The sequence below is a fragment of the Seriola aureovittata genome, chromosome 13, assembly GCF_021018895.1.
Source record: "Seriola aureovittata isolate HTS-2021-v1 ecotype China chromosome 13, ASM2101889v1, whole genome shotgun sequence".
NCBI classification, from domain to species: Eukaryota; Metazoa; Chordata; class Actinopteri; order Carangiformes; family Carangidae; genus Seriola; species Seriola aureovittata.
The window spans coordinates 17,762,049-17,774,499 of NC_079376.1; the positions used below are offsets into that span (position 1 = coordinate 17,762,049).

Here is a 12,451-nt window from a genome sequence, read left to right on the forward strand (position 1 = left end):
TACTGATTTTATGACTCGTCTCTACTTCTGTTACAATTAGTTAATGTTACATAGGTGCTTTAAACGTCCCTATTGAATTCCATTCACCTATTTGGAGAGTAGAAAAATAAAGCAGAAAGTAAGAAGCCATGCAGATAGTACAAGGGGGGTCAGCCCTATGTTCCCACAGCCCTATGTTCCCAAATTTCTCAGAACTTTTTTTTCACAGAAATTTTTGAAAATTAGGGTTAGGGTTTGGGCTGTGGGAATATAGGGTTAGAATTAGGGCTGTGGGAATATAGGGTTAGGGTTAGGGCTGGGGGAATATAGGGCTAGGGCTGTGGGAACATAGACACGCTCCCGTACAAGGCTAAGAGGGAAAATTAATGAGACTTGCAAAACATCCTTTAATTGATAATTAGATTGTTTTCAGTCTGCTGATTTTAAGATAATTAAGAATAGAAAAAGAAATTGTATTTGTGTAGTTTCTAAATATGTTCAGCTGTGAGAACATGTCCCAGCATGGGTAACTACACACGTTCGTGTAAAAATCCATGCACTCTAGTGAAGCTATTTCTCCGTCTTTCTTCGTATAACTGGCCCACTTCTGTCATATAATTATGTATTCTATTGAGGATATGCCTTTCCTTCAAATACCAGGATATAGAACTGTGTTTCGTATGACAGCTAATCAGGGACTGGTAGCAAGTCTAGCCCTGGGACTGAACCTGATAAGACACTTAGTTCCCTGCACTGCTTTACCTGTCAATAGAACATAAAAGATATGCAAAACTGAACCAACAGACTTTGAAACTGAAGTTGAAAGCATTGTTCTCCAGACATCATTCACAAATAAAACTTTTATTTATAAAACAATTCCATAAGAATGGAATAATGGGGCATTCACATTCATTGGTATCCTAGCATTAAAGGCATGGTAAAGTTGAGCTGAGAAGGTAAAAATGTTGCGGTTTGCCTTTTTATAGTACATCAACATGTACTTTATGCTATGGCAAACAATGTTTTACAAAAATATCAGTTGCATTTGTTGCAAATTCCTGCCTTGTTTCTCATCTGTACAGTGTCAAGTATGTATGAGAGAATACATAAATGTGTCAAAGATAGAAAAGATCATATATACAGGACAAATAGAAACATAAAAACAAACATTGGGTTTTAAACATTACTGCAGTTTAAATCATTCAATTAAGCAGCCATATCAAACATTTGTACATTCAAATGCAAATACTGGAAATTACAATCTTCAGCAAAAGACAGCCAAAATCCAGCAGGCTACATTTAAAAGTAAATAAACGCCAAACTGTATTACATATTTTTTATTTAAGAGTAGACCAAATCTTTAGCCAAGTGTTCAAGCCTTCACCCAAAAAGTTACTTTGCTAAGATATACATAATCAAACCTATTAATAAATAAAAACAGCATTAATAACATTAAAACCTGTACAAATAAAAAATATTTCAAATATATAGGCAAACAGTGTACTTTAGTGCACAAAATACCGCAAAAAGGCTTAGTTGCAAAAGTCAGTCTACTTCCTGTTAATTAAAGCCCATGCCCCTTCTCATCTGGGAGTCTGACTTGACAGCCACAGCTCTTGGTGTGGATCTTATTACTCTGTGATAGCTTTAACTCAGTGCCTGCTTTCATTTAAGTTTTGACAAAAATTACAATTCGTAGTAAGTGGTGACCTACAGTCTTTTGGTTCTGTGAAACCAAAAATACAAATGAATACTTCACCAATCCTGAATCCATGTGAAAACCTGCTGTGCCAAAACTGTCCCAAATCACCTAAGTGGATGTCTGAAAAACTTATTTTACCTCAGTATCTCAAGGATGCACTGTGGACTTGTCCTCCTCTTACAACTTTTGGGACTGAAGGACCAACCTGACAGACCAAGGACATTCTCCCCACTTCTTTCTGGAAAAGGTCAAAAACTGAATAAAAACTGCCAGTCAGTATGAGCTGCAGGGGAAACTTGGAGGGAATACGTCACTCAGACAGTTTGTTGGGAGGAGGCAAAGCCAAGAGAACCGAGGTGATCGCGGGTACGCATCAGTGCTTGGCAGATTCATTGCAGTCATAATCATGGGGACAGAAATCACCTCGCTTCGCCTCTCTAGGGAGAAAAACTGGGTCTGTTAGCCAATAGGTTTTCATTAGAATTTATCATTTACACCTAACCCTTCAGCAGGCAGGCGTGTGGCTTACTAAACCAACTTTGGAATTGAGGCACAGCTTCACAGTCACCCTGGTACAGCCCACAGTGGATGACAGGGGCTTCCCCTATTGTGATAAATGGGCTAGGGTCAGCCCCTCTGACCTCTTATGACCACTAACCTGTGGCCCAGGTACAGTATAGTCTCAACCACCTTACCCTCTAGGAGGAGGTGGTATTTTCAGAGTCGGTGGCACAGCTCTCAGCTGGGTCATAGAAACAGTCTTCATTGACTACAGACGTCAGACTTTGAACACTAAACTCTCGCTCCAGCAACATGTTGAAGTCCACCACCCCAGATGATGATGCTGCATCCGTCTGATGGTCCAGTGACCTGCTATGCTCCTTCATGTTCAACAGTGCACCCTGACTCTTCCTGAAACTGCTGGGTTTCCTCTTAACAGCATTGAAGTGTCCACGCATCAGTTTGGGTTGGGTCTCTGGAGTGTCCCCGACTCCCTCAGGTTGAACACAGGGTGCCGGTGCACATTTTGAGACAGCGTCCTCAGAGAGTTTAAGTTGGAGAAATTGAGCCTCAATGGCACTAGCTGGGGAGCTGCTGTCTCCACTGTCCCTCCTTGTTCCCCCCTCACTAAAGCCGTCATCATCCTCATCACTTAAAATATCTGACTCTTTGACAGAGGTGGAGCGGGATTGTGAATTAGACCCAGGTGTCTGAGACCAGTTCTGCTGGACAGGGAGAATATTAGAGTCAGAGGAGGTGCAGGGTGGAGGAGCCCCTGGTGAACTGCAGGTTCCACAGCTCAGACTTCCTTCATCTGAGTCTGGCCCCAGCTTGGTATTCCCAGCTTGGGCGGAGAGATCTCCAAGTGGCTGCTTACACAACCAGGAAGCCCTGGAGGAACCTGGTAATGAAGGTGGAGACAGAATTTAGAAATGCCACTCTTATCTGAGCAAAACACTTGCACCATAACCCGCTAGCATTTTATGGGCTAAAAAGTAAGATATGATCATCTGCAAAGTACATGCATAGCCGAATAACCTTCAAGGGTAAATGCAAGTCAGCAAGAATCACTCCTACGCCCTATGTGGATGTGTTTTTTTATTTCTTTCCCAGGAAGCATAGCCTGGTATGTGAAACAAGTGTCAAGTGTTTCATAGATGTTTAACTGAAGGAAATATCTCCTCCATAAAACACAGAAATACTTTTCATAAAAAAACACCCACCTAGCCTTGCAGAGGAGGGCAGGGTGCTGCGCAGGGGGGCCAGGTGCTCCTTACAGCTCCTGTCCATCGTCCCTTCACTCTTCATGTTCCTCCTCACATTCTCCCTGAGGATGGCGCGGATCACCTTGATGATGTTGACCTTGCTCTCTGGCACACTGTGGAGGACACAGCAGAGGTACCATAGTAACATGAGCACAGGGTATGTTAAACTTGATTTCAGAAGCTAAATATAGATTAAGAGGATTGTGAGAGAGCTCCATTGTTCCCCGGTGTCATGGGTGATTTAATTCATTAGGAGTGATCCCAATTTCACAGTGTGTAATGAGAATTACCAATTTGGTCACAGGCTTCACTCTCACCACTATCCACATGTAGACAGTTTGCACCATTAAATGCTAAAAACGACAGTAAACATTGCAGAAAATGCAGATAACTATCAACTATGAGTGTCTTTGGGGGCCATGATATGAAAACAAATGGCTTGACAAGATTAGATTATTGGACTATATATGAAAAAATGCTACATGAATAGGGAACAAAGTGGAACATTTGTATTTTCTAGTGGATTTTAGTGAATTCTATTATTAGAAGTCATCATTAAACAAATAGTTCAACATTTTGGGAAATATACTTGTTTCCTTGTACAAAGCTAGATGACAAGATAGAGCTGGATCCCAGTTACATATCTGCTCACTGACTATGAAGTTAGTGTCAATTAGCTTATCTTAGCATAAATGCTGGAAATTGGGAAACTGGTTCTGTTGAAATGAAAACAAAACCTGCCTCCCAGCACATCACTCACCAACACATCTCTCATTTGTTTAATCTGTACAAAAAGATAATGTGGACAGAACCAAGCTAGCTGTTCCAGTATTTATGCTAAGCTAAGCTAACTGACAGCTGTCTGTCACTTCATATTTAAGACAGATGAGAGTGGTATCGTCCAAAGGAAAAAAGAGAAAATGTGTATTAACTGAAATGTAGCACTATTTTTAGGGCATTTATTATGCTTCTGATACACTGAAAAAATAAGTGATGTTTTTTTCTTCACTGTTTCTCTTGAGCTGGATCAGCACCCACCCACTTTAATACTGGTTTACCTTAAAGAGGGTGGAATTTGGGGAATGATAATTCCAGTTTATCACAACTTGGGTATTTCATTTTGTAGCCTCTCCCATCCTTTCCATCAGTAATTAAGATAAACATCAACAGCAACATTAAGATTGGAAACATGGCAACATCTCTAAAGAGAAAACTGACTCTAAAAAGTAGACAGAACCTGTCTGATCATCTGACTTTTTGTTGGAAAAAGCAAGGGTGGTCAACTTATGTGGATGAAAAAATGAAACAATGGTAAACATTTGGGTATGTTCATTACAGTTTACATACCCACTCTGGTTCAACGTTGGCCTACTGTTTTTGCCATAGTTGTGTGCACACTGTTATTCCAAACATTATCATAGTGGTCACTTTGGTTTATGCCCTGTGAGACTTTTAATGATGCCACCATGTTTCCAGATCTCAGCAATTACTTTGTTGAGTACAATGTTATCATAAGCAATAGATATGGTGGTCAAAACTACAAAAATGCAAAAGTTGTAATAAACCTTAATTATCCTTTAAAATATATCCTAATTCTGTAATATGTAATGGGTAAAAAAACAACAGTGGCATCTATGAATGAACATCAGAATTAACCATCACTGATTCCACCTGACAGTTTAATCTCTGACCTGCTATACAGCTGGAAGACAGTCTCCGGTCTCCCTTTCACTTCAGACCTGGAGTGAATCAGCTCCCAGATGCAGCTGCTTTCTGTGCCTGTTCCTGGGAGAGCAAGGAAATAAAGGAGAGGCTTTTAATCACACAGTCCAAATATGGTTTATGGTTTCAGAAGGAGATAAGAATGGGGGGGGGGGGGCTGAAACGAAATGCCAGAAGAAGTGTGTGTGTGGGCAAGGAGAATGAGCTTAAAGGTGTGTGTGGGGAAATATGAAGCGGGAGAAAGAACAAAAAGATTTAGAGGATGTACTTTGTGAGTGATTTAGTGTGGGTAATGTGGCAGTATACCGGCCTCTTACCTGCAGTATTTCCCAATCTGACCTGCAGTGCAGAGAGCGGGATGAGCCATCGGAACTTAAACGGGTCTGAATCCCCGTGAAAAAGTGCTGATCGAGGGTTGGCCTGGTCATCACATAGAAAATGCCACATAGGGGAAAAAAGAAAAACGCTATGTTTCTCACCAAAGACAATATTTATGGCATGTGAGAGTAAATGAGTGCAACAGACACAATACTTACCATCTTCTTTTTCAGCTTGTTGTTTTCCCTGTAGACCAATATCACCGCTTTCTTGAACACTGGAGAGAGAGAACACATCAGCGTCTTAGTTCTGACTGCGAATGCCTCTTGGGGAAAGCCGACTGAAGGAGTGCAACCCACAGAAGCATTTTAGATGCCAGCTTGAAGCCCTAAAGCATATATCAGCGCTACAGCTATGGATATTGAAATTCATTGAGATCTGTTTGAGTGCTACTGCAGACAATTCTGTGTGGCTCTACAGCAAACCTAATAAACTTGGTTTATACTGATTAAACATTTTAACTGCAAACATGGGTGACATAAAATTGTCTTCTATTTGGTAATTTGTGCTGACACGAAACAGCATGTAGAGTTAGTCAGTAATAAGAGCCAAGATATCAGTTGCCAAACACCTTCTGGATTCTGGCAAGGTGGGAAGGGGAAATACACATTCCCAAAATGCAACAGAAATCATGGCAGGAGCAGTGTACAGACTCACCAAACACAGTCATTTCAGGATCTTTTCTCATTCTACCCAACGATGGATGTGGGTTGAGCCAGACAACTGAGGAATGCATGAGAAACTCTCCCATCGAGATCTCTGTGACCTGAGAGAGAAACATAAAGGAGATGTTTTGGAAGAGAGTGGGGGAAGAAAAATAACAAGCCAGACATTTGGCTTTTCACTGCTGTGTGAGATCCATACTAAGTACCACTGTCTGCGAATGGAGTTTCACAGACACTACAAGCTGGTGTTGGTACATAGTGTGAAAGCAGATTCCAATCAAACCTTCATCTGGTCTTTATCTGAGAAAGTGTTTAAATACATAAAGTACCCCAGACAACATTATTTAGCATTCACTTTGAATATTTATACTGCAGTGCTTACCAACTAAATATTCCATCAATTTGTAAATGTATTCAGTCCCTAGAGGCAATGCACAGAAGACGTCGTAAACAGCATAAGAAGCTAAACAACTCCACACTGATGTACTGATAGTTTGCTGGGTTGAAGTAGATAAGTTCTGTATTTCATTTAATCTTCTATGAGAAACCCATGTAGCAGGTGTCCTGTGAAATTCAATTTGATATCAATGTACAACTGATGCTAAGCCAACTTTAAATATATAAGACTATTCTTGGTGATTATAAATCTGACTCTGAAACATGTATCTACCTCCTTATCATGGCCAGTCTGCTCAGCAACTAGCTGATCAAACACGGAGCCGTAATCCTCGTAGATCTTCTGCATCTCATTGATGTGGCTGGCCACCTTCTCCATGGCTTTCAGAGCCTCTGCAGGGACAAGAACAGAGCAGAATTGTTGACTGTATATGTAGCTGCTTTGCATTACAGTAGCAGATTGTATTTGCTCATTGTGTGTGTGCATTGTGTATGGGAACAATGCCAGTTCTTATGTGCCAAGATCTGTCACTTAATGTTCCCATGCATGGCAGCATAACAACATGACACTGAAATGACAAGTGTGAGCATATATATTTTTATTGAATCTTATCCGTTTGAGGATGTGCATGTATGTCTGTAATTATATGTGTCTGTATATGTATTTCTCTCCCTACCAGTGAGGTGGTAGTGCTCCTCGCTGTCAGCATCGGTGAGAGAGACCAGCTCCCTGAGCAGCAGGGGGTACTTGAGCACCCTCTGTACTGGTTTAATCAGGTAGGACTCCAGGGTGGATGAGTGCTGCTTGGTGGGGTTCCTCGCATCCAGGAATTCCTTGAAGGCCTGATCTGTCTTAGCTGAAATAAAACACGTACTGTATTAATATGGATCTCTGGGCAGTCTGTTATCTTCATCTGTTTTTGGTGTTTGTGTTTCCTGGTCGTCTCAAGCAAACATACTTAGAGAGACGTGGCTACACTGTGAGCCAATCAGATGTGGCATAGAAAAGTGTTGAATATTATTAGTCCTAGTGCAGAATCATGGTGCAATAACATGTCTCCAGCAGGGGGTAGTGTAGGCTTCTCCTCGACCTACCATGACAACTGCAGTATTAAACTGTAAACATCTTTTTTGTTTATGAATCCATTATACGCACCACTTCTGAGTATCTTAATAAAGTGTAGACAAGGTGTTTTCACACAGTAAATACAAGTAAAAATTATTTATATATATATATATATATATAAAAACTATAACTATATCTAGCAGAACTGTGACGAGTTACTTGAATACATAGAAAAGCTGTTTTATTGACAACCTGGTGAAAATGATCAAGTTGGGGCTGCTGAGTTTACTCTGAAGCCAACAGCATAGTGTGAAATAGCAGGTATAATAAAGAACAAGCCTTCTGTAAAGGTGATGACATTTTCCCCGAACAGTATGCTTCCACCACGCGTACTGAGGGGGGCCATTAAAGTATTAATTATAGCACTCCCAGCCACAGACAGGCAGCCGCATTGACACCTCCCTGAGTAATTGGCAGGCAATTAATGAGTCGACAAATAAACAGAGAAACTGAGGCAACCCAGGGCCTTTGGCATGATGAGAAAGGGAGGGGAGTGATGAAGATGGCAGAGATGGGCATATAATTACTTAAAGGGTTTACAAACGCCCACAGATTTCTTGTCTGTGTCCTTGGATCAGCTGGTTGTGACTAGGATGGGCTGGATGTTCTGTATCAAGCCAAGCCACCTACATACTCAGTGTGTGTGCACTGTACAGTTATCGCCTTGTTATACTTCGCTGTTCTTCTCTGTGCTGTGCAATGATTGTACTACATGTTGCTCTAATGTTAGTGTATGGCACAAGCTATAACATTTAAAGCTCTGGTTAAAGAACAGGGTGTCTAAACCCTGTGAATACTGGTGCTTTGAGTCTGGCATCTTTCCCTTCAGTCAAACATTTGGAGTCATTTTGCTTCAAGTTGGAGCTGCCCGCAGACTGAAGCATTTAACAATCATTATGCAAAGACTTAAGTGGTGTTTTGAAAAGGACAGCCAGTAATTTTTGACCATATAAATCATAAATAAAAAAAACGTTTGACTCGTGGTAGTGGGGCTACCCCTCTGTTTACATTTGGATCACAGTTAACAGCTCATCTCTAAAAGAAACAGGAGGGTTCTCCTCCTATTTTTATAGTTCTTGGGTGGGATGATATATCTAATCATAATTTTCATGATTTTTCTAAATATTTAACTGTACAGAAAATCCTTCATTGCACCAGTGTTGCTTTGAAAACCATAGACACCGTACATTATTCTCTTCTAGATGATTCTGACCCATCAGAGACTTTTCATCAGAGCGTTTTTCTCCGGTCTAATCCTATTAAACATCAATCCTACTGCTTACTTCGAGGAATATCCTCCGCAATTCTGGTAATGGGGCAGATTTAAGCAGCGCAGGGGGGGCAATTTGCCCTCCCCACCCCCCCATGTCAGCAAAGAAGCCAATCTTCTTACATTTCTCTCTGTAGTGGGCAGAGTTCCCAAATAGTGGCAGAGGGGCTGGCTTCTTAGCGGGCGTAAATCAACTTTAAAATTTCTACTCTGTCATATGCTGAGGGAGACGCAAGGAATTATTAGGGCTCTCAAGTTGTCACGTTGGCATATCTGCCATTAGTGGACAAGGTTATCCAAAGTCTGTGTATAAATATATGCATGTATTTGTTTAAACTTCACCTGCTTGAATGTTAAGAAACTGCAGATCTCAAAATGAAAGGCGAGAAATCTTTCTCCTTTTTTGTAACGCTAATATTTTGGGTGTTTCTGTGCATGATGTTAGACATGGAACAGGGCTTGCAGTAAATTGGAGAGGCATCACTCACCTCACTTTCATCAACTCTCTCACTCCGGGACGTTTGCTTCGGTACATAATTGATTTGTTTCCCAAAAGTAAGGACCAAACCTTCAACAGTGAGTGCCGTGAGGTGTCTCTGATGCAACATGGGTGCAAGGAGGCTGAATTTAGCAGGGGTGTGGCACACTTTGGATTAATATGTATCTGCAGATGTATTTATGCCAATCCTCACTCCCACTTTGTGCGGCAGTAGTGAATTTAGGTCGTCATGTATTCTTCATGTGCTTAGGTGTGTGTTGTACCTCTCTCCAGGACCTTCTGGACCTTGATGTGGTTGGCACAGAAGCCGCTGTAGAGCTTGAAGTGGTCAGCATAGTAGAGGAACGAACCCCCAAGAGAAAACAGCAGCTTCTGAAAACAGAGAGGATGTGAGAGGAAAAACAGAGACAGGGAGTGAGTGTTGCACACGGATGGAGAGAGAGAACGATGCTACACATGGCCAGAGTCAGGATGAAAGAGTGCGAACATGTGAAGTCGTAACCGGACCTCTGTCCTCCCTCTCTCGGGAGACTATTCGAACGCCCCCTCTGTCCTCTCCTTCTTGCCTAACCTTTTGAGCACACTAGCTTTCAGCAGCTCACAATTCAACCAGTGAACCACTGCTTCAATCAATAGACCCCACATCTTGTCATGTCAAGGCTATAAATCAGCCGGCAATGCTCCCGTCACACCTCCTCAATTATTTATAAACCTCAAGATCTCAAAGATCACGCATTTCTATGGAATTGTGGCTAAAAATCCCCTGAGTTTGAGAATAATGTTGTTCTGTATACTCTGTATATCTGATGGAATCTAAACTGAATCTTTGGACATTTAATCAATAATATAATGTGTGTGTTTGTGTGTGTGTGTGTGTGTGTGTGTGTGTGTGTGTGTGTGTTGTGTGTGTGTGTGTGTGTGTGTGTCTGTCTGTCTCACCTTGAACTGTGAGGGAGTCTCCAGGGTGCTGAAGTCAGGTGAGGAGGCGATCCTCTCCTCCAGCGTCTGTAGGAACACCCTCTGGAAGTCCAACATCTCTGGCAGGCTGCCAAACAGACTCTCCATCTGAGGAAGAGAACAGGGGCAGAGGGTTAGTAGGATGAAGGATAGAAAGAGGCAAAGAAAGGAGAGGCAGTTTGGAATTGTGGGAAGCTCATGTTAATTCTCAGGGATGTATGAGAGGAAAATAGTACACAAAGTGTGACTGGGTGGATAAGAAGAAATATACGGCTACAAGAAAAAAAGAGCCAAGATAGCTTGTGATTCATAACAATCAGGGAGACAGGCACCCTGGAGTGTTATAAAACCACTCTGATGGCTCCATCTCTGAGAAAGGCACTTAGGGACAAGCTATAGCCCTGCTGGTAATACAGCACACATCCATGTATAAACTTCTCCAGCCTTACACACCCTGGCCACCACACATACCCAGGGTCAATGCTTGCCTTCATTAAAAAGCGTTCAGGGGCTAACATGCCCTTGTCCATTTTGTGTCTGGACACGTCCCGCTGTCCCATAATGGCCTTTTAATTTGCACCAGTACTCAGCGGCCTATCGACTAGTGTGTCTTGGGAGAGACGTCCTGTGTTTGAGGTCACGCCTGGCACAGTGCTGCATGGGCAGGGCTGGAAACTCCAACACTAAGGTCATTAGCATGCTGCGGCTCTTCAATATGTTGTCACAGGAACTCAAAACACACAGTTTGACATGTTTTTTTTTAAATTAAATGAAAAATCTCATTATCATTATCTTAATGAAAAAGGTGCACTGAAATCAGTGGACAGCTATAAGGTGGTAATGTGAAAGAGAGGTGGATGCTTAGAGGGTAGGTTTCCTCTTAAGCTGGCCTTTATTAGTGTGTCCCACTGGGATGCTAGAAGGTCAGTGTAGGGGAATGCTAATTTGTCCTCCAGCCTATCACAGTGGTAATGAGGGAGATATGGCCAACCAGAGTTCATCATCACCACCACCTTTGGGTAGTAAACACTCAATGAATTCGATGTCCTCAATTCTCAGATACAGCCTTAACACCTCCCATAACACGCCCCTGTGCACTACACCTCTCCTTACATGTTCCATTCTTCATACATACACACAAATTTGCCACCTACCTCGTCCAGTGTGAGGAAGGTTTCATTCTGCAGGGGTTTCAGGTAGATCTCAAACAAACAGGCCAGGTCCTACACCAAATATCCAAAAGGTTAGTGACAAGGAATCAAACACAAAGACTAAACATTATTCCTTAACCTGCCTGTCCTTTAACATCCATTTCATCGCCCCTTATTTCTCCCTGTATAACCTCTATCTGCCTGCCTCCCACAATCCCCCACCTCATTCCTCCACAATCTCCCCTCACTCTCCCCTTCTCCCCGCAACCCCCACTCCTTTAATGTGGCTGTAGCTTGTCTTGGTATCAGTGGGGATATTCTCATTAGGTTGATTTATGAGCTTCCTCCTGCCCCTCCTCTGCCTCACCCCCCCGCCTTAGCTACCTTAGGCACTAGTGGTGCACAGATACGGGTGAACAGGCACTCTGGGAAGACAATCTCCTCCCTCAATTACAAATCAACAGCAGGTTGAAGATGAGGGGTGCACGGGGAAAGGGACTCAATGAAAAATGAGGAGATGAAAAAGAAAAGGAAAAAATGCCAGACATCTCATGTGTTGCAGACACAAGAAGATCATGAATGTGGCTCTTTAATGTGCATCAGGGAGGAAAAGGTCATATTGGAAAACATGAGGGCAGCAAAATGATTGGGCGGGAGGAAGATAAATAAGGCTAGACAGGAGGAGGAGGGAAGGAGGAGCCCCAACTGTGACACAGGAAACAGCATCTCTTTCAGTTTCTCTTGTTCTTTATGTCCCATATCACCAGCACAATAACTTACATTAAGGGAATAACATGACATTTGTGAGATATACTTGTTCGCTTTCTTGCTTAGAGCTAG

General features: G+C 42.2%; 1 protein-coding gene across 4 annotated transcripts in view; it reads right to left on the reverse strand.

The window, feature by feature from the left end:
- Nucleotides 1-824: 824 nt before the first annotated feature.
- The window catches only part of tiam2a (TIAM Rac1 associated GEF 2a), a 91,653-nt gene continuing 80,026 nt past the window's right edge, over nucleotides 825-12,451 (reverse strand). For all 4 annotated transcript variants that reach the window (XM_056393859.1, XM_056393858.1, XM_056393860.1 and 1 more), the window contains 11 exons: nucleotides 11,615-11,683; nucleotides 10,443-10,568; nucleotides 9,767-9,875; nucleotides 7,286-7,465; nucleotides 6,883-7,001; nucleotides 6,205-6,313; nucleotides 5,706-5,764; nucleotides 5,487-5,589; nucleotides 5,139-5,232; nucleotides 3,406-3,560; nucleotides 825-3,083 (listed from right to left, as the gene is read on the reverse strand). In XM_056393859.1, coding sequence (XP_056249834.1) covers nucleotides 2,380-3,083; nucleotides 3,406-3,560; nucleotides 5,139-5,232; nucleotides 5,487-5,589; nucleotides 5,706-5,764; nucleotides 6,205-6,313; nucleotides 6,883-7,001; nucleotides 7,286-7,465; nucleotides 9,767-9,875; nucleotides 10,443-10,568; nucleotides 11,615-11,683 — 1,827 coding nt within the window. In that variant the 3' untranslated portion in view covers nucleotides 825-2,379. The remainder of the gene's footprint in view (nucleotides 3,084-3,405; nucleotides 3,561-5,138; nucleotides 5,233-5,486; nucleotides 5,590-5,705; nucleotides 5,765-6,204; nucleotides 6,314-6,882; nucleotides 7,002-7,285; nucleotides 7,466-9,766; nucleotides 9,876-10,442; nucleotides 10,569-11,614; nucleotides 11,684-12,451) is intronic.